At 46.2% G+C, this 22,853-nt stretch overlaps 1 protein-coding gene across 1 annotated transcript in view; it reads right to left on the bottom strand.

Moving 5' to 3' along the window:
- The window catches only part of ATG2A (autophagy related 2A), a 2,561,659-nt gene that overhangs the window by 1,098,673 nt on the left and 1,440,133 nt on the right, over positions 1-22,853 (bottom strand). Inside the window, exon 27 of the mRNA XM_085625535.1 lies at positions 16,354-16,430. Within this exon, the coding sequence (XP_085481661.1) occupies positions 16,354-16,430 (77 nt within the window). The remainder of the gene's footprint in view (positions 1-16,353; positions 16,431-22,853) is intronic.

The raw sequence follows: 22,853 nt of genomic DNA, 5'->3' as shown, positions 1-22,853 counted from the left end.
TTATATTTCTTCACATCTTTCAGCAAATTATGTACTACTCTCTTGTAAAATATTTTTTTGCGTAATTCCTTATACTGATTTTGCCTTCTTTTACCATACTTTATCTCCTTTGACTGACCATTTGCTTTTTTACTTTTCCTCTTATTTTGAATTTTTTTCTTACTTGTAAAATTCTCAGTAATTCCAGCATTATCTACATTCTGTTTGCTTCGACAAACATTTTTAATAAATTTCTTCGTGATCTTACCAGAAGATTTTTTCCTTTGAGCCACATTATCTTGTACATTTAATACTTGTGGTTGATGTTTCTTCAAATAATCCTCCTGTCTCTGTTCTTTTTCTGGCATGATTTCTCTATTTTAACGTTGAAAAACAGTATCTGTAAAAAAGAATCACAAATAAAAGTATATTAATAACTTTCAAATTTATACTATTCCATTACTGTACAAACACATTTTATATAAAAACTGACTAAGAAACTATAGCCCTGAACCACAAGTGTGACGATGGCTAAAACACTACATGCATAGTGCATACTACTTTGAAGCAGTTCATGCCCTAAACCCTACCTCACTAAAACACTACATGCTAACTGACTAAATGATTACAGTACTATAAGGAGACACACTGGGTGAGTAACAGGGTGTTTGCTAGAAGTGTATGAATACTAACTGGGGAATTGAAGGTGTGAAAGACAACTGTGTAGGTGATTAGAGGACTGCATGCATACTGGATAGGCATTTAAAGCAGTCCATGTGCTAAGGCCTGGCTCACTGCATGAGTACTTGGATACTGACTGAATGATTAGAGTACAGCAAGGAGAGTGCCTGGGAGAATTTGTAAGTGGTAGGCTTTTGGCGCAGGGAATGGATTAGTACTTGTTACTGAATGGGTCACTAGAGGAGTGCAAAGGGAGTGACAGGATGTTTGCTGGACTGTATGGATACTGACTAGGGAATTGAAGGTGTGAAAGACAAGTGTCTAGGTGGTTAGAAGACTGCATGCATACTGGATAGGGGTTTCAAGCAGTCCATGTGCTAAGGCCTGGCTCAGTGCATGAATACTTAGGCACTGACTGAATGATTAGAGTACTGCAAAGAGAGTGTCTTGGTGAATTTATAAGTGTTTGGGTTTTGGCACAGTGAATGGATTAGTACATGGTGCTGAATGGGTCACTAGAGGACTGCAAAGGGAGTGACAGGGTGTTTCCTGGAAGTGTATGGATACTGACTAGGGAATCGAAGGTGTGAAAAACAACTGTGTAGGTGGTTAGAGGACTGCATGCATAGTGAATAGGCGTTTGAAGCAGTCTATGTCATAAGGCCTGGCTCACTGCATGAGTACTTGGGTACTGACTGAATGATTAGAGTACAGCAAGAAGAGTGCCTGGGTGAATGTATAAGTGGTAGGCTTTTGGCGCAGGGAATGGATTAGTACTTGGTACTGAATGGGTCACTAGAGGCCTGCAAAGGGAGTGACAGGGTGTTTCCTGGAAGTGTATGGATACTGACTAGGGAATTGAAGGAGTAAAAGACAAGTGTATAGTATGTTAGAAGACTACATGCATACTGCATAGACATTTGAAGCAGTCTATTTGGTAATGAATGGTTCACAACATAAGTACTTAGAAACTGACTAAATCATCAGACTACTTCTAGGACAGTGCCTGGGTAAAACTTTTAAATTTTCAGTTCTGGCACAGTGAAGAGAATAGTACATGGTACTGCACCTTAGTGTCAAACCCTCACTCATGTTATCAATGTATAAGCAAAGACTAGCTTCTAATGCTACTAAAACTTGACAACATGACCGGTTTTAAAAGAGTTATCTGGGAGAAAATACACAATGTTACCCAATCCTTCTCTCACAGTGGTTCCCAAATGCACACACACTCACAGTGTCATTCTAGACAAGCACCACTATTTCTAGGAGTTTACCAAAACTCATTCACTACTGTGCAAGGGATAAGGAGATTACACACAATCTACATATTTAAGTACTGCACTTTAGTGTCAAAGCATGACTCATTTTATCAATGCATAAGCAAACACTGGCTTCTAATGCTACTAAAACTTAACAACATGACAGGTTTTAAAACAGTTATCTGTCACCAAATACATGATATTACCAAATGCTTCTCTCACAGTGGTTCCCAAATGCACACAGACTCACTGTGTGATTCTAGACAACAACCACTATCCCTAGAAGTTTACCAAAACTCATTCACTACTGTGGAAGTGGTAAGGGAACTGCACACAATGAACATATTTCAGGACTGCACTTTTGTGTCAAAGCCTAACTCATTTAATCAACGCATAAGCAAAGACTGGCTTCTAATGCTACTAAAACTTGACAACATGACAGGTTTTAAAACAGTTATCTATCAGCAAATACACGATGTTACCAAATGCTTCTCTCACAGTGGTTCCCAAATGCACACAGACTCACTGTGTGATTCTAGACAAGCACCACTATCCCTAGGAGTTTACCAAAACTCATTCACTACAGTAAAAGTGGTAAGGGAACTGCACACCATCTACATATTTCAGGACTGCACTTTTGTGTCAAAGCCTGACTCATTTAATCAAAGCATAAGCAAAGACTGGCTTCTAATGCTACTAAAACTTGACAACATGATTCTAGACAAACAACACTATCCATTGCACTATACCAAAACACATTTCTTCATCTACAAGGAGTACTACATTTTAGTGCAGAAACATAACTCATTTCACAAATTCATAAACAATGACTGGTTTCTAATTCTACCAAAATATAAAAACTGCACAGTTATCTGTCTACAAACACACGAAAAACACAAATGCTTATCACAGAATGGTTTCTACATGCACACACACTGTCAATAAGATTGTAGAGAAAAAAAGTACTCCCTACACTTTAGCAGGAGAAATACATTAGTCTGATTAAAATCAAAATAGTCTACATACATCCCCTCACAATTAAATAACTCACCTTTCAAGTTGTTTTGTAGATTAAGAAGTATATCAGTCACACACCAGATATCAGTCACACACCAGGTTTTCTTATACAGAATCTCTGCACTGTGCATCTGTCACCAGAACCAAAGACTGGCAAAGTTTCCCTCTCATTTTCCACACATATACATGTAAACATCAAATCACATTCCTTCCCACATAAATTCAAAAGCAAACACACATTTCTATTGTTTAAACATTTCAAGCCTTTCCAAATGACATAAATTTCAACCCTTACCCCAATCTGCCTTCTGCCCGTTACCATAGAAACAGGTCATGGAACACTGTACTGAGCACACAGGTAACAAGTTCAGCACACACAATGTTGCTAATCAAGACCGCAAGTGTGCTTGACTTTTCAACATATCAGCTTATCATATATAATGTTCCTTACAATCAGTTTTTGTTAACCAATAAGAATCATGCGTTTAAAAAACAGAAATATACACCCTTCCTTTCAGTGAAGAAGGTTGTCAAACAACCAATGATTTCTTGTCTTTTTTCAAAATTGCATCTTAGCCACCATTTTAGAAACATCTTACTTTCCAAACTGCCATTTCATTTACAGAGACCATCTGAATGCATCCAGACCTCCTTACAAGATGCTTAGAGTGTGGATTGTGGGACACAGCTACATTTTCTGGAGCCAAAGGTATGCAGAAAACAAAGGCATTCACAAAGACCTAGGTTTGCCAAATGTTGACATTAAATGGATTGGACAGAGAGGGTTAAAGTGGCACCAATTGATGCCATTGGTGAAATCATTCATGCAAATCCAACACCCTGACCTCATAATAGTGCACTGTGGTGGCAATGACCTAGGCACTTTGACTGGGGTAGGTCTGGAAATGCTTATGAAGGACACCTTTGCAGAACTGATTTCACTTTTCCCTAAAACTGCCTTTGTGTATTCTAACATATGACAAAGGCAGAAATGGAACTGGTCCGATCATTTTTGTCCACAGATTGAGAAAGCTAGGAAACATGTGAATAAATCTGTTTCTGCTTTTCTGCGAGACTACAGAATGGGGTCCATTTACAATAACAATCTGCGCATTCATATGCAAGAGATGTACAGGAGAGATGAGTACACTTTACTGATGAAGGAAACAGTCTTCCTCAACAACTTTAGACTCTGTATAGGTACTTACTTATAAGTACCAAAAACTCTGAATGAACACAATGGCTCTTTTTAGAGCCACTCAAGAACTAAACACGTAACCTTGATCTTTATCTCCCAACAATTTCATTTTTTTTTCCTTGGATCCGCGAACCCAACGCAAGAGAATCCGTGCATCCAACGTGATAGGATGCGCGCACCGTGTCGCGCATTTCGACGTTTTTTTGTTTTATTTAAAAGGGGGCCCCAGGGGGTCCTTCTGGGACCCCCTAAGCACCTCTAGAGGGTCAGAGTATTTCCACTCTGCCCCCTTTATATGTTTTACACACTTATTCCCCTTGCTTCTTCAGCCTCGCTTCTACCGAGGCAGAAAATGGCCGCCAACAGTTCCTGGTTTCGAATGTAGACAGACACTCGACAGCCAATTAGCATTCGGCGCGCGATCGGGAGGGTGCGCGCTTGGTTCTGGGAGGGTGCACTTACGGTGCGGGTAGGGTCCGCGGATCCTCCCCGGCCATAGATATATATGTACTTTTAATTCTAATTTTCTCAGGAACTACTGAACGGATTCACACCATTTATGCAAAAGGCACGAGTCTGAACTGAGGACTACCTCTTTGCCAAATTTGGTGTAATTCCGTTCAGCGGTTCGGACTGTAGCTGCGACAACAGATCCTATGGGAAATCGCATGGGGAAAACGCGTTTTGGGACCCCCCTTTTTTCTCGGCCCCCGCTTGACGAATCACCACAAAACGTTCAGGGTCGGAGCGGAGCTGGGCAAAAGTTTGGAAAATTTCGCGAGGATTCATCAACCGGCGCCAGACTTATTGGGAATAGAATGTTGCGGATTTCCTATGGAAAATAGGTCCTAACTATAACTATCTACTGCCGACCGCCAGTAGATTATTTTTATATATATATATATATATATATATATATATATATATATATATATATATCGCTCCAAGTACACCAAAGTACGAGTCACTCTTTCGGGCGGGTGCCGAATGCGGTGGTGTACCGCGCACAATGCAAGCTCCAAGATTCCCCCGTCCTCTGGAAGGAAAAACGGCACTCACGGGGCTTTAGTTTCAGCAAGGTTTAATGGTTAAACCGAATACAAACAGACGCGTTTCAAAATAGATCCTTCTTCAGTGTTTGCATTCCGCGCTGTGAGGCGCCATTAAAAAGGGTCACATTAGTCGACATAAACATAGACGGGGGACTCAGACGCATTTCCTTTACGTGCGCCATCTTAGAGTGGTCAATCATGCATGGTTCGTGAGATACAATTAATAAATACATACAACATTTTATGCATTCACATGAAAATTCATCAGTTTACTTGATTTTGTAATCAAACCCTTGCTATGACCAGTCGTTTAATTGTAATTTTACCGTGTATCGGTCAATTGCAACAAGTAAAACGAGTTGCAAGTGTCCCTCATTCGGCCAAATAATGACAAATGAGGGACACTTGCAACTCGTTTTACTTGTTGCAATTGACCGATGGAGAGTGTGGATATTTTTATTTTTTTTATATTTTTTATACCGTACGCGTACGGTAAGCGTAATCGGCGATTTAAAAAAAAAAAAAATTGAATTTTTTGCCTTGGGGGTTCTTATGGGACACCTTCATCATGGCTAGGTGGTTGGGAGCAGTCTAAACAGCCCCTTTACATGTTTTTTGACTTTGTTTTTCATCTTCCCCCTCAGAGTGCGAGATAGAAAATGGCGGACGCCGCTTCCTGGTTTCGACCGATTCGAATGTTTACTAAGATGTAACAGCCAATCAGAATCGCGCTCGCGCACGTCACCGTACGCGTACGGTAAGCTTACCGTAAGCGCACGGTAAGCGCACCGTAAGCTGCCACAGATATATATATTGATTTAAAGGCTATTTTCTCAGGATCTACTGAACAGATTTACACCAAACCTACAAAAGGCACTTCCTTGACCTGTAGACTACCTCTCTGCCAAATTTCAAGTAACTCTGTTCAGCCGTTCGGTCTGTAGCTGTGTCTAAAGGTCCTATGGAAAAATGCATGGGAAAAACGCGTTTTGGGACCCCCCTTTTTTCTCAGCCCCCGCTTGACGAATCCCCCCGAGACTTTCAGGGTAGGAGCGGAGCATAGCGCCCCACCTATTTTGAAAATTTCGCGAGGATTCGTCGACCGGCGCCAAAGTTATTCCAAATAGAATGTTGCGGATTTCCTATGGAAACGTGGTCCTAACTATAACTATCTACTGGCGACCGCCAGTAGAATATATATATCACAAGGATGATGTCATCAGTGATGTCATCAGTGATGTCATTTGAGATGTCATCAGTGATGTCATGAGTGATGTCACTGACCATGTCATGAGTGATGTAATATGTGACGTCATCAGCAATGCATTGCGGGCGCGCGAGTTATAGTTAGCTGAACTAACTATAACGGGGGAATTTCATTGGTTTTTTACGAGTGAAATGTCCAGCTAACTATAACATGTGTGAAACCTTTGGTTTTTTCATTGAATATATATATATATATTGGTGCTGGTGCGACATGTAGGGGTAAAGACCACACACCCCTTGAAAATTAATCACCAATGGAGAAGAAATGTCGCACTCCCAGAAGTTCAGTAAAAGCAGTTCTTTATTAAAGACATCAGCTTCATTTCAGTTTTGTAACAGAGCCCCATGATGCATTTCGACTTCCGTCTTCTTCAGATGGTAATTGCTCACAGCTGTTGCACACATTGTGCTTTAATGTCTTTTTGCAGAGCATTCTGGTAATTATAGTTTTCGCTCAGTGCGTTTCAAAAAATGCACCATTAATAATATTTAAAAATGATAAATTGCTTACTCCTAGGCCCGTTCTCCCCTCTCTTGTCCTGGGCCGCATCGGTGCTTTCCAACCAAAGGAAATGGCCTCATCTGTATGGTGAGGCTGTCCTTTTAAAACAAAGACTCGCTAGGCAGAATTTGGAGTCAAAGACACTCCGGTCCAATCGTCTCCAAGTGCTGGGTGAACTCCGCTGGAGATTAGTATCTCCCCGTCCACTTTGTAAGTATTCAGGCACCGGGCGCTGCCATCTGTCAAGTGTATTTTCCGCAAATGTGGTTGTTACCTTCTTCTTCAGAGGCTTTACGCTGGAAGTGAATGCGTGCCTGCGGCCTCAGTTTCTCCCATATGCTGCTAATAACACCCCCAAATGGGCTGGTCCATCACCATTCTCAGCATTGGGCCACGCGGCACGGTATATACGGAGCTGCTTTGTGGAACTCAACGAGGGGATTTAGAGCGGACACTGCCTGCTGTGGCCCATCTGGTGGCTTTTTGAAGTTGTGACAGAAATTAGTGCCACCATTAAAGGAAGAAACTGGCCGGGACTACACCTCCCAGAATGCTGAGAATGGTGATGGACCATCCCATTTGGGGGTGTTATTAGCAGCATATGGGAGAAACTGAGGCTGCAGGCACGCATTCACTTCCAGCGTAAAGCCTCTGAAGAAGAAGGTAACAACCTTCGAAACGCGTCAGACACAACTCGTGGAAAATGGCTGTCTCAACGGAACGGCAGACAGGAGTCTGCTCATACCCATGAATAAAGGTTTGCCACCTGACGTTGAGTTTGAGTGCTGTTCAATTGTGGGCAAGTTGGAGCTGTTATATATATATATATATATATAAACATATATATATATACACATACTATATATACTGGTTATGCATATGCCAATTATGTACATAGGATAAGCACTTTTCTCATGCGAGTTGGTGATAGTGAAGGTATTTGCCTAAATTTATTAGGCTCTTGTTTTGGGAGATTCTGTATCCCTGAAATCTATTCTTTAGTTTTGTAGCCCTGACGAAGTCGCTAAACCGAAGAAACACGTGAAGATCTGTGCTGACGCCAAAGAATCGGATGCTTGCATTATTCACATGAAACAAAATAATTTTCTTTTCTATGGCAATGTGTAATTGACAATAACTACTGTACGGTAACTAAACCATTTGTATATGTAGTGTGTGCCCAGGTATCGTCAATTCACAACATGGATGCGGATGTGAACTCCCAGAACCTGGATTTGAAGAACTGTACAGCGTTGAAGTCATCTGCACCCTCTGGCATGCCAATGCGCCCCTCTGTGTCCTCTGCTCTGTGTTACAACACTTGGACCCTGTCCGTAACAGACTGCATCTGGAGGAGGAGGTCCAATGTGGGAAGTTGGAGCTCTACTATAGTCATCTTCGATTGGGACACTCTGTCTGCCAGCTTATGATGATCGCCACGAAAGAGGTTGGTACAATATTAATGGTATATGTTTTAGACTCTAGCAGAGTTTTAGTGGTGGCGAGGCTCGCAACAAGGGTCGCATGAGGTACCAGAGTGCAGGGTTTAGCATGCCTTATGCGTCCCATGCCTGGGGATGCCAGAGGCACAGGTACCGAGGGCCCTGGGATGACAAGCAAGAAGGTGCGCCAAAATGGCTCGATCATAAGGTGGTGCTCCCAGTCCCGGCACCTACAGAAATAACAGTAGCCCTAGGTAGTGGTAAACAGTAACATACAGGGTAGACACAAAGAGGGCCAACGTATTCTAGTCTTTGTGCGTGGGTGTGAGCCCACTTACCCCTGTGGGGCCAGATGGTGGAAGAGCAGCAGTACCAGTCCGAACTAGGCCCTACAAGAGGATCAGGCTCAACAGCTATCCTACAAGATACACAGGTCTCAGATACCATAAAAGGCCTCTATCAGTAATTGTTCTGAGATCCTACCGGGGGCATAAATATAAGGTCTAATGGAGCCTCCAGAGATCATGGCTATGGCTGCAGCTTGGTTTGGATCCCAAAGGCTCCAAATGGTTGGTGTCAGTATTTATTTAATGCCACAACAAAACCCAGATTGCTCATTAGAAGATAATAACTTGGTTTTCATTTTCTTAAACCAGCAGAACTCTGTGGTTATAAAGATTATAACAGCACAGGCAACTTCCTCTTCCTTCCTCAAGCAACAACTAGGTGGAACAGATTTGAAACTTGCGTTTTTTATTCCCCAGTGGAGAAACTGGAAAACACAGTTTCTGAGGTTGAACAATCAGACCAACCTTCAAACACAGTCAGCTGCTTTAGCAAAAGATATCAAGGGTGCAAAAGTTATACAAGATAATCTGGAAAATTGTTCTCAACATTACAATTTACACCTAGTCGGGATTCCTGAGAGGAAGCAACATGTGTTTAGAGCAGTGCTTAATTTGTGCCGGTGCTTTCCGGTGCTTAGCACCGGCACTAAATTATTAGGGCCGGGTCTACACGCATCTGCTGGGCACGTCACTTATTGCATGATGTTAGATATATATATTTAATTTACCCTGTACTGTACGGTGCAGCCGCAGCTTGTTTTTCACGTGTAGGTCTCCGGTCTCCCGAGTGAGTCACGGACTAGTGCTTAACTTGCGGCTGTGACTCTTCTCAGTCACTGTGACTTAGCCTTAGCCTGCCCTGAGCTGCGAGTGAGCCCCCGCCCAAGCCAGAGGAGATTCAAGATTTTTGGGCTAGATTTTGGTTCTGAATGGGTGGGGTGGGCTATGCTGCAGGCAGCGTGCGCAGATATTTTTCACGTTGCCACGCCCCAGGGCCCCGCATAACCACCGTAGCAGCGCAGCTCAGCATGAGTCATCGTCGTTCGTTCAGCCCCCACGCCACCCTGCCCGACGACAACGTGGTTGAGCCTGAGGGCAGGGGCAGGACAGCGGCAGCCTGAGCAGGCATCAGTCAAGCAGAATTGCCTGGTACTAGCGTAGCGTACAGGCCGCCTAATAAGTTAATAAAGGCTGAAGGCAGTGTGAGACTAGTGCAGCTAGTGTGTGTCCCTGACGCCCACCACGAGTAAAGGTAAGAAGTTAATCACTTAGTACTTAGAGTAGTAGCCAACTAGCGATGTGATGACTTACATGCCATGACAAAACCAACGCGGTTTTATTTTTTTCGGACTCGCAGCATGGTGGCGCGGACCGTCCGGTCGTCGGATCACCATGGTGGTGGTAGGCAGCTTGCCTCCGGCACAAGATTCGATTATTAGGATGTGATCAGTTCTGTGTGCAGGCCCGGTTCTAGCGGGTGGGTCAGGCCCACCCAAAGATGAGCCTGGCCCGCCCAAACAGGAGCCTTGGCCCTCGCAGTGAGGCTTGAAGGTTGGCTCGCAACGCCACTGGGCTCAGAGTGCTTCAAATCCTCCCGCCCCGCCCCCCCCCCCCTTCGTGTGTGTCAGCCCGGGCCGAGACAGGTTCCCGGGCGCGCGCACACACAGACAGTTTTTGAGATTATCGCAGCCGCACCCGAGTACTTCACAGGTGTTTAAAAGACCATTGACATGTTAACGAGGCTTTGTTTATTTTTTCACCCCTTCATCTCCACATGGCGAAAGGGACAAATCCTTTCTTTGACAAAGGTAACCTTTGCCTACTGTCCTGCTGCGTGGATATTTCTTTTTCTATGCAGCGCAGGAGAAAATAAGTTTGTTTTTTCCTATTCACCTTTCCTGACCCCTGCAGCTGCTTATCACATCAGGCTGTGACACAAAGTTTGACTAATGGAGTAGGTAAGAGAATGTGTCACAATTTGTTTTTCTTTTTAAAATCTGCACAGGCCCAGCAGGACACATACTTCGTGAATGCTTCAAATAAACAGTTTTTATCATTATCATGGCCGATGCAGGACAACAATAAGACAATACAAAATGCCCAGATAACTCAGGTGATTAATGATCCTGCTGGAGAGCAATCATTTGTCTGTTAGTTGTTTTTATATGCAGATTAACTGTATTTTATGTGGATAGCTCAGTGGGTTACTGCCTTTTGTCACAGAGATCCTTGTGTTACTTGCAGTTCAGAAGTTACAATCCTAACATAGGACAGTGACCAATGAACTGTTATCAAAGAGCTGCATACAAACATGAATGGTATAGTTCGAACTTCGCTGTTTTTGTTTTGTGATATAGTTAGAACTTCCCCAGTCTTTCATTATTCTAATGTTGCTAAAATGAGTATGTTTGGGCAGATATACATTTTTGGCAGTAAAGCTGACCCCCATGGAATACTCTTTAAATCCTAAGGTTGTGTTTCCCCAGACCAAACCCTCTTAAAATATACTGCCCACCAGTATGGATGACATGTCATTCCTACACCTTGTAATCCTCATTGGCTTATGTGACATTCCCTGCAGTGTAGACTGATTTACATACTTGTATGATTGATTGTCTCTGTATAATGTGTGCGTGGTGTAAAGTACTGGCACACACTACACTGATATGAGTAGCGCTATACAACAAATGAAATGCATATGGGAGAGGGGCTACGTAAAGATGAGGGGCACTGTTGGGGGGTGGCAGTGAGGGAATCCGAGGAGGAGGTAGTAGGAGAGGCTATGGAGCGATGAGGGGCACTGTTGGAGGGTGGCAGTGAGGGAATCCGAGGAAGAGGTCATGAGGTGGAGGGGGGAGCTAGGGAGAGATGAGGGGCACTGGTGGAGGGTGGTAGTGTGGGAGTCTGAGAAGGAGGTCATGAGGGGGAGGGGCTACATAGAGATGAGGGGCACTGGTGGAGGGTGGCAGTGAGGGAATCAGAGGAGGAGGTCATAAGGGGGAGGGGCTATGGGGAGATGACGGGCACTGGTGGAGGGTGGTAGTGAGGGAGTCTAAGGAGGAGGTCATGAGGGGGAGGGGCTACATAGAGATGAGGAGCACTGGTGGAGGGTGGCAGTGAGGGAATCCGAGGAGGAGGTCATAAGGGGGAGGGGCTATGGGGAGATGACGGGCACTGGTGGAGGGTGGTAGTGAGGGAGTCTGAGGAGGAGGTCATGAGGGGGAGGGGCTACATAGAGATGAGGAGCACTTGTGGCGTGTGGCAGTGAGTGAATCCGAGGAGGAGGTTAATAGGGGGGGGCCATGGAGGGATGAGGGGCACTGTTGGAAGGTGGTAGTAAAGGAATTTATGGAGAAAGAGGTTATTGGTGCGGCACCAAAAAAGACTTTCACATCAGCGCTGAAGCCGGCCCTGTTATGGCCTTTCTGTTTTTGTTTATTTAATTAGCAGTCTGGTCATAAGGGCTACTGTGGAACTTACTTTAAAGTGCGTGCTAATTATATTTACTGCTATATTCAATGTTTTAAGTTTGAAGGTGCTTTTACTAATGTTTTTAATGGGAAAAATGAAAATGGAGCCCGATGGAGCCCGATATGGGGCTGGAGCCCAAGGTCAGCTGTGAGATAAGGTGCACTGGAGAGGAGTAGTGTTAATCAAGCCTGTATGGGAGTGCGTTGCATAGTACAGGTCAGGTGGAGGTAGTAATGAAGAGGGATTCTCCCTGAAGGCTCGCACAGAAGGAGCCTGTATGGGAGTGCGTTGCATAGTACGGGTCAGGTGGAGGTAGTAATGATGAGGGATTCACCCTGAAGGCTCGCACAGAGAGAGCCTGATACTCCCACCTCAGAAACCTCCTCTTCCCATCAAAGGAACATTACATGGAAAAAACCCTTTTTGAGAGTGATAATATTTAGAAAGATATTTGGAAAAGAGTGCGTTTTACTGGGCCTTGTAAGACTAAGGAGAGATAAAGGAGGGCCCTGAAGCAGGCCTGGCTAGACATATATGCAACAAATCGAGCCCGCAGTGGCCCACCCAAATGCACCCTTGGCCCACCCAAATAAAAATTCCTGGAGCCGGGCCGGTCTGTGCGTGATGATCATTAATTCAGATTAACTAATTGCAAGTAGTAGCCGCCGCACAGCACACCCGCCGGCCTAAGGTCATCTCGATAGGCGCCGCGGATAGCCTAGGGCCTGCCGGCGCCGCAATACTGGAAGTAAGTTAAAAAGCCAAGGCAGGCCCTGCCGGCCCAGGCCAGCCCCTGGCTCTCTGAGACTCTGACTTGACCAAACATGGCGCGCACCCGTGCACAAATTAATTAAACGTAGTTTGGCTTCACTTTCTCAGTGTGCCCACCCAGTCTCAGGCAGTGCTGGTCTCAGGTCTCACTCTCATTCAACAAATGGCTGGGTACCGCACTACCACCGCCGGGTAATTAATTTGGGCATGCATGCTGGCGAGTAACCCCGAGCCTTGCCTAAAATATAGGCAAGAGGCGGCGTACATTCCCTCTTCCTTCTATCAGCAAATCACGTAATCTTCTCCCCGTGCCTGAATGTGTCCTGCAACGTAAGCGGTGCTCATGTATAGCGCAAATCGCTCCAATACCTTCGGGTCGAGATTGCGCTATATAAATCTGCATTAAAATTAAAAAAATAAAATAAACTGGCTCAGGCTTCGCTTTTTTAAAGTTGAAACCAGTTCTTGTGCACGCATGACACACGCACTGATTCCCTCTTCCTTCCATCATGCCAGGCCGGGTACAATTATGTATGCAAGCAAGTCAAGAAGGCAGGTACTAAATCATAAACTAACTGTTAATGGTCTACTGTCGGACTGTAAAATAACACTGTCACTCCGTCTGAATTTCAGAGCCGTCACTCACTGACAAATCTTGATTGGAATCTTGACATACACTCCAAAATAATTTTTATTAAAGAGGAGTACTTTGGGCTCACTCAGTCACTCGCCCAAATGCTTGGCGGGCTGGCCTGGCAACATCGGCATCCTGTAATACCAGCCCTCCTGACTGGCCATATTCCTAGTACTGTACAGTACTGCACTCTGCATAAATATTCAATCCAGATTGAGATTCATTTATCAGGCTCACTGGCTCAGGCTTTTTTAAAGTTGAAACCAGTTCTTGTGCATGTACCACGCACGCACCGACTCCCTCTTCCTTCCATCAGGCCAGTGGTACAATTATGTATGCAAGACAGTTACTAAAAAATCATGAACAGATGATGGTCTACTGTCGGACTGTAAAATAACACTCTGTCCGAATTTCTGAGGCGTCACTGACACATTTTGACTGGAATTGAGCGCATGGTATGCGCTCCAAAATTGTTTTATTAAAGAGGAGTTTGGGCTCACTCACTCACTCGCCCGCTGGCCAGCCTGGCAGCATCCTATAATACCCAGGCCCAGCCCTCCTGACTGGCCATATTCCCAGAACTGCATACTCCAGATTGAATCATCAGGGTCACGGTCAGTGGCTCAGGCTTTAAAGTTGAAACCTTTTGCACACACGACGACGCACGCACCGGCAGTCCGTTCTAAAAGCACTTCTTGCAAAAAAGGTTTGCAAGCATGTGACTCAGCATGGATGGAATATCTATGATTATACAACACAGACACAGTACTGGTGCAACAGCAACTGTTGTTCCTTTGGGTTTCTTTCTGTATGAAGATCCAGGAGTACAGGCAGCCAGGAGAATGCACTCTGTGGCTACGTCTCTGTCTTTGCAGTGGAGCTCATAGCCTCTATTGACCAGCTGCAGGCCATACTCTAGTACATGCTCACTTCACGCCCACAGACCGCAGTTCAGGTGTCACGAGACCTAAGCAAGCAGAGGCTAAATAGTCGGGCCAAATTACATCAATTTGAGGCATTAATGGCAATTGTGCAGCACAATTTGCAACAATTAAAAAGTGCATTAAAAGACATTTTCACCAACCAACTGCTACAAAAATAAATATCCCTCTGGCTCTGTCCGATCTGTAGAAATGCAAATCCTAAATTGCCTATCACCGCTGAAGCACATTAATGCAATCTGCTGCCTCTGGCCTGTGCCTATGAACAATTGAATAACTGAACGGAAAGCCTTGGGATGGGAAGAAATGTATTATCTGACTAGATCAGTCAGTCTACTGATCAGGTTTCCTTTTCAGAATGGTGTTTCCCCCAGATCATAAGTTCACAGACGCGACGTGTCACGCCGGCATCCTGGGCCAGTGCCATAATCCTGTCTCGCTGCTCTGGATGGCACAGACAGGAAATTAGAACTTCTAACTGTGGGTGATGATAATGCGTGATCATCCCTTGCTGAAATTCCGATCGATCGGGTATTACATGTGACTTTTAGCAGGGCCAGTTGAGGATGTGGGTGGAGCCAATAGAGTGGGTGGAGCCAGTGGAGGAAATGGGTGGAGCCGAAGAAAAGTTGGTGTGGCCTCCAACAAACATTTGAGCACCTGCACTTCATATATTACAAATTAAGCACTGGTTTAGAGCAGTCACATTTGTGGACATAAGTGCTTCATGTTGATTACATTTTCCTTGACTACCTTCATGTAAACAAAGCCCAGGGTATATCGGGGCAATTTTGATACTCACTATACACAATGTTGTGTTAAGATGATTTACAAATTACTATAACCCTTTGTTGTTATCTACAAAAATGTATTACCTACCATCATTCAATCCCCGGTTTGCAGTTTTGACTTATATTTGATGTGGCCACATTTATTTTGCAATGATGTTTCAAGTGTATTATTTCCCTTTTTGCAGTCTTGGCGTGTTTGACCTGGATGTTCAGAGAGTATTATTGTTCACAAACAATTAAATTAAATAATCCCATGAATACATACATGCTTCTTTAATATTTTTCTTTTGTCCCAAACTAATCATTTTCACATTGTATTGATTTATCAATTAATGTGGTTACTGTTGTTGTGCAAAAACCCTTTTAGACTATGGAGTAACACTGAGAGAGATTTCCCATATTCTATAAATGTCTCATTATTAGAGACAATAGGGACAGTTAAATAATCCGATCAAAAAATTCCCTGCATCACTTCAAGGTATTATGAATCTTCTAACTCCAACTTTCTTGTTTTTCTCAGCTTCCTTTACAGTTTATTCCTTTACTGTAGAAAATTAAAAAGGCACTAAAATCACTGTTTTTAATGTTATTCTCTTACAAGGTAGTGGCAATATTTTAAATCTTACAGCCGAATACATTGCTGCTTGATCTATTGTACCATGATCTTCTCCTATCATTTCAGCTTCATGTTTCTTATTTTTCTATTGCCTTTCAGTCATGGACTATTTGGAGGAAAACTCTGGTATGATTGGGCCATTTTGTTACTCACTATACAACAAACAACTGCTAATGTTATTTATAAACACAAACACAAATTAGTACCCTTTCCTCAGTATAAAAAAGTTGCCTTCTAAACGATCACACTCTCTACAGCATTGAAATGGACGTTTGATTCAATCATCTCCCTTTTGCAGAGACATTTACAGTGAGTGTCATGTGCAGTCTGACATACGTTTTTAACAATGGAAAAGTTTTAAACACACAAGGAATACAATTTACCAGTTTCCCTGTCTCACCACCCTTCCAGGTGGTGATTACCAGTTCCAAGAGGTCCACGTCCAGCACACAGACATAATCTGTAGTGAAACACAAAAAGAAGGGTTTGTAGGAAACAGATACATTTCTCTAATAAGCAAGACTGATGTAGGCGAAGCACATAACTGTCAGCATAACAAAACACATCCAAAGCTTTTAAGCTGAGGCATCCATAACACTAGGTATATCACACTTCTCAAACGCTAGGCTGACGTATCACAGAGTTTCATCTTCATTTGTTCATTTCTTCCAATAATAATGAACCACAAAATGGGACATCTAGTGGTCTTTTTCCTCCATTCCAGTCGGGTTAAATTATTTTATGATGAGTCTGACGGGGCAGATTATGGTAAACAATTGTGGGCCAACAATCAACTGCAGAACACATTTATAGCCTGCAGGCAGTCCACCAGGCGAATCTCCGGTTCCCTGTAAAGAATTTCCCATCTTATTATAAGATCCCTGCCGGTTTGGCAGGATTCTTGCTCCCATCAACACAAGCAATGGAGTGGCAGCCGCAGTGAAAACAGAGCACTTACAGAGCGGGCACAATTTTGTTGTGGCCCACAGAGGATATTCTTATCTTTTTCAAAATCAAACTCCTAAATTTGAAGATTGATTTTTGAAAAACAAAAAAATAAAAAAATGGACCTGGCACTCGGGGAGCATTCACTCTTCAAGTCACTGTCATTTGTTCATTTCCTTGCCAGAGACTGCTATGCCTTGCATGGAAATCTAGTGACATTGCTGTGCCTATGAATATAACTTGGCAGCCCTGTGGCAGACGGGTCACCATCAAATGTTCCAGTAACAGAGCAAATTGAGGCGCTTTACAGACCTCTGAATGAGACAAAAAAAAACTAGTTTGGTAGGGCTGGTGAACTGAATATTTACTGAGGCTGACCCACTTCACCAAACTCTGAATTACCCACTAAGTATGTTAATTTCCTATAATAACAGTATTTGTGAGGCATATGAATCCCACTGCTGATTCTTTGTATTTTAAAATAAGAATGGAAGACACTATTTAAAAGACAAGGCCTAGCTTGCTTGCCTGGTTTCATTGGATGTTTTATATCAGGAGTGCAGGATTAATTGCAAACAACCCCAAACTTGCACACAAAGTACTACAACCTCGACTAATTAATATAATTTGCTGTTCAAGCTTTTTATAAATGGATATAGTTGATTTAAAACCTTCCTCATATGAACACAAATTGCTAGAGACACCCTGAACAATTGGATAAAAACAATCACTGTCAATGTGCAGTGCAAGTAATGAATCACCATTAAGTGTATTTCTCCAGCATTTGCATTTTCCATAGGTTTCTTTGAATTTTACCCAATGTGTGCTAATGTGTGTTGATAATGTCTCTCCACATTGACCTCACAGTCAGATAAAGAAACTTAGGACTACTAAGATTAAAAAAAAGGTGATGCACAAAGTGGGTGGGGGACCTCCTACACTATTTTTGTATATGGTTTGGTCTCCCCCTGGCGTCCACTGTGTATTTGTGCTACATACCTGTTTTCTTTGCAAAATATTGTGTGTATCTCCGGGTAGGAGATATATGCATGTGTTAGTGAGTGTCTTATAATAAATACATATTTTTTGAAATACACTGCGTGGTTCTTTTTCACTTAAGCTATACCAATAAGATTACGTTCTGGTAAAACAAGCTGCGTTACACTCCATCTGGACTAAGCCTGAAGGTTGCTCTCCCTAGCTACCACTTACGGAGCTTTCTAAGGTTGTCTAAGACCACTAAAATCACCATAAGGGTTGTCTGGATTAGTGCAAGGTGCTACACTTACATAAGCGAGCACCATATACTAAGCCAGCCTAATACAAGCCCAAATGTCAACCAGGAAGCATATGTGAACTCAGTCTTTTTAGATGTTTTTAAAATAGCAGAGGGGAGAGACCTAAATATAGCTATGGATAGCTCTAAAGACTGCTCAGCACAGTGCAGAAGTCAAGTGGCAGTTGGGTGATTTCTATTCCCTTTAGAAAACAGTTGTAATCTACAGTTTTGTAGATATGTGGAAAGCACAACACATAGATGCCAAAGAGTTTATCTTTTACTCACATGCACATTGGGCATAGACTAGATTACACTTTTTTTTTCTTTAGTAACCAATAGGATAATTCCACAGGCCTTAGACTCGCCTACAGGGAACATCATGCTCTGAGACAATGCACCCATCTCAATTTCATTCTTGCTCCCCAAAATACGTGCAGGATGTCCTAACTGGAGTTTGAACAACTATCTGCTCCATTACACAGTTTTCAATCAAAAAGGAAGTTAAAGGTGCTAACGAAAACCTCTAGGTCAAAAAAACAAAAAAAAGAAACAACCCCCTAGGTGATGTGCTCAAATCCTAAATCATGAAATATTTCTGACTAACGTAAAGCTAGAAAGCCTATTTGAGGACCTTCGGTAACGATGTATCTGGTAGAGACGATTCTAGCTGCAGATTCCTTCACGTAGAATTATCCCCAGGCGTGAGACTGGATCCGGAAACCTTTTTCCACGTCGTGACGTGACGTCCAAGAGGTCACATAAGAACCGCCCCGGCGCGCCTACGTCAGTTTTCTTCTGAGAACTTTTCTGCATCACAACGCGGAACCACCAGATAAAAAACTGTGGAAGCATGGGAACAGTGTGCGAAGAGCAGAAAAATTGGTAAGAAACAGAGACTAACAACACCACCAGAGTAGTGCCAACACCGCAGAACCCAAGGGCAGGGAAAGAAGAAGAAGAACAAGTAGAAACCTGCACAGTCACTCTGCCAGCACATAAAGAGCTTCCCATCCCTGTGCCCCGGAGGCAAAGAAAATGCGTAAAAGTCATGGCACACGTAGTAAACCCACCCCCCCCCCCCCCCATCCTGAGCAAGGAATGGGACCAGTCCCAAGACAGACAGGGACAACAAACTTCCAAGCCACCCCAACCCACAAGGGCAAGACATGGCCAGAGGACCCTCAATCAGAGATTAGCAATGGAAGGAAGGGAGGGGAGGGAGGACAGGGATAGAAAGCAATCCCCCCCAAACCTGGAGCAGCCAGAGCAGCAGGGTACCGGAGCACCGGAACCCCATCCTCCAAAGGAGGAATGAACCGCCCCCAGACGGAGCCACCCGTCAAGAACATGGAAGGCAGGCACAGGAGACACAGCCCCCCACCGGAAGGCGAGTACCGAAGACCAACCCAAGGGTCCTCGCAGAACAGGGGAGGAAGGGCGAGCCGTGAAGGAATCTGCGGCTAGAATCGTCTCTACCAGATACATCGTTACCAAAGGTAAGTAGCTCGTACATCTGATAGAGACTACTAGCCGCAGATTCCTTCACGTAGAATAGATACCCTAGCAATACCCACGGGGAAGGAGGGTCTGTGAAAGGACCCCACCAGCCAATGCAGAACAGAGGACCCGACAGGGGACCAGATCTGTGGACCAGGTAGAACCTCGCCCCTGCCAGGCCAAGGGAACCCCCACCAGCAGAAGCCCACCGACCCCAAGGGCATGTAGGATGGAAAGAAGGCTGAAGAGGCTCGTGCCCTCACAGCAGAGGAAGGACGGAGAGGCCGAAGCACCCCACTCCCCCACAAGGCAACATAGCTTCCGCCCAATGCCAAGGCAGGAAAGGCGGAAGAAGAAGAAGCAGCCTAGAGGGCCCAAGGAAACGAGGGAAAAGAAGGCAAACCCACTCCAGATGGAGAGCAGCCTGCCAGCCAGAACAGCGCCGACAGTCAAGCCGCCAGAAGCAAGAAGAACAGCCCGAGGCCCCAGTAAGGCCGAGTAGTCAACGCCTGGCAAGGGAGAACACAGGATCGTCACAGACCTTAGGACAGGAGCAGGGAGAGGAGGAGATGCCCGGGCACACCACTACGAGTGGCCGCACACACGACCTCAGGAAGGAAAAGCAACCTACCTAAATGCCATGGAGAACAGGCACCCGAAGGCGACCAGAACCCTCTAGCAGAGCGCAAGCTATATGACAGCTACCACTACCCCACATAGGGTACGTTAAATTCCAAGATATGGGAACCCTCTTTGGAAGACCTTCCGCTGCAGAGGAGAAAACAAAAGAGCCACAGGGAAAAAAACACCCCCCGCTGAAGGCTTGACAAGCAGCCCAAGCAAAGCAGAAGGCCCAATCTCAGGGCCAAGTCTGCGCAACAACTCCTGCAGAACCCACACACCATCAACACAAGGGCCGTCCAGCAGCCAACAATGCCAAAGTCCCAAGGAAGGACGTAAACGGCCAGAAAACACTCCACAGCCAGAACAACCGGCCTAAGAAGGCCCAGAAGCAACCCAACTCAAAAGTCACTGAGGAGGGGACGAAGGAGGAGGAGACTAAGGCGGAGGAGGAGGAGGAGGAGGAGGAGGACGGAGCCCTGCCGAGAGCCGTTGGATGGCGGAGTCGGCCGGGGCATGGAACAACAGGCTGTCATTAAACGGAAGGTCGATGAGTCGCTGCCGAATATTCTCAGGGAATACTCCGTCCTGAAGCCAAGCATGGCGACGGAGAGCGACTGAGGAAGCCATGGCCCGGCCCAGCACCTCTGAGATGTCCAGAGCGGAGCGGAGAATAAACGCCGCAAGCTCCCGGCCATCCAATGCATGATGCCGTAAGTCCACTGGACCAGACTCCTGGGATGCCGCAGATCCCAGAGACTCAGCCGAGTCCCATAAACTGGAGGCCCGAGCCAGCACACACAAGGAGTTAAGAGCCCGCAGGGCGGCGCTGGTCGAGGCAAACATGCTATGCCCCCAAAAGTCCAGCCAGCGGGCCTCTCGGGACGGCGGAGTCAACAGTGGCGGCAGGGAGGGAAAAGCAGTCCGCAAATGGCGGCTGGTGGCTGAGGCGTGAAGGGAAAGACACGCCGGGTCACGCGGGGCCGGGAGGTGCCGGTGCAGAAGATGCTGAGGCACCGGGTCCCCTGAGGCAGGACGCCTCCAAGCCCCCGTCAAGGAAGAAAGGAGCAAACCTTCAAAGAGAAGTAAGATTTCCCTCCCACCAGAGCCCTGGTGGAGGACCTCCAAGAGATGGTCTGCCGGAAAGTGAGCCACCGGGTCACCCATGCGCAGGATGGCCACAGCCGTGGACACCGGGTGAGCGAAGGACGCCCCTGCCTCCGTAGGGCCCCGCGGTGGAGAAAGCAGCTCCTCAGTGGGCGACGGCTGCAAACTAAGGCGGCCGTCCCCGAGGTCAATCGGGACGGGCAAGGGCCTGACCTGGAAGTCAGAAGGAGCCGAAGAATGAGGGACCTGCCACTCTTCCGACGAACACCTCTACCTCAGGAAGGCCGGGGAGCCGCCCTTCGATGCTGGTGAAAAAGACACCACATGGCGACCAGTCTCTGGGGAGGACAACAACAATATACAGCCTGCCTCCAGAGAAGAAGGAGCGTCCGAAGACAAATCCGCAGTACGACACCTGCGCAGAGCCGTAGAGTCCGCTGCTTGAGGTAGGACGTCGGCACCAGCCGGCGTCACCGGACAAGGCACCTCCAAGTCACGCCGCAACGGAGACTGGAGCGGAGACCGGAGTAGAGCTGGAGCCGCACCAGCCCCGGGGCGGCGCAGGATTAACGCCGACCCGACCACCGCCGAGGCAGCCACCTGCGTGGGGGAACGAGACGGACCTGGGGAGTGGCACGAAGCCCTCTGCCAGCCACGGCCCAGAATGAAGCGAAGATCGCCTGGCAACCCATGTGGTGGCGCCAGGGACGATTCAACCTCCGACGAGGCAGCCACCTGTGGGGAGGGACGAGAGGGGCCCGGGGAGGGACGAGAGGGGCCCGGAGAGGGACGAGGGGCCCGGAGAGGGATGAGGGGTCTTCCCTCGGCCTCGACACGGAGCTGGACGAGGAGGGTCCACCAACCCCTGTGGCTCCGCACGGGCCAGCTGCTGCCGGCGCCGTAGCGGCGTCACCTCGACTTAGACAGGACCACCTTGTCAAAGGACCGAGAGGGGCTCGGGGATCTGACCCGAGCCCCGGCGACCTCCCGCGACACCACAGGGACCCCCGCGGGAGTTTGCGGCGAGGCAGAGATGCCATGGCCTGAAGGAGGTGCCCCAGAGGAGCCGCACCCCAACAGTACCACATCCTCCAAGCCTGGATCCGAACCAGTCGGCGCCGGAGCCACTGGCGGCACCACAGAGGGCCCTGCGCAGGACGAGGGATCCGCCAACGCCCCAGGAGGAGAAGGAGGAGGAGACACCAGCGAGGCCTGCAAAGCCGTCGTGTATGTCTCCATTTGGACTCTCGACGCCCCAACACTGGGAAACGGTGGATTGGACGACACGCGGGGCCGCATCACCCGCAGAGAGTCCACGCCCCCGGTAGGCCGGAAACCAGCCCCCGGGGACAAACTGCGACACTTACCCACCTGGGAGCGACGCTCACGTGACATCGGAGAAGGGCGAGGACGACGACCACGGCCGTATCTGAA

Source organism: Triturus cristatus, chromosome 9 (genome assembly GCF_964204655.1).
Source record: "Triturus cristatus chromosome 9, aTriCri1.1, whole genome shotgun sequence".
NCBI classification, from domain to species: Eukaryota; Metazoa; Chordata; class Amphibia; order Caudata; family Salamandridae; genus Triturus; species Triturus cristatus.
The sequence above is the reverse complement of the archived record's forward strand: the minus strand, read 5'-3'. Positions and strand labels throughout refer to the sequence as shown.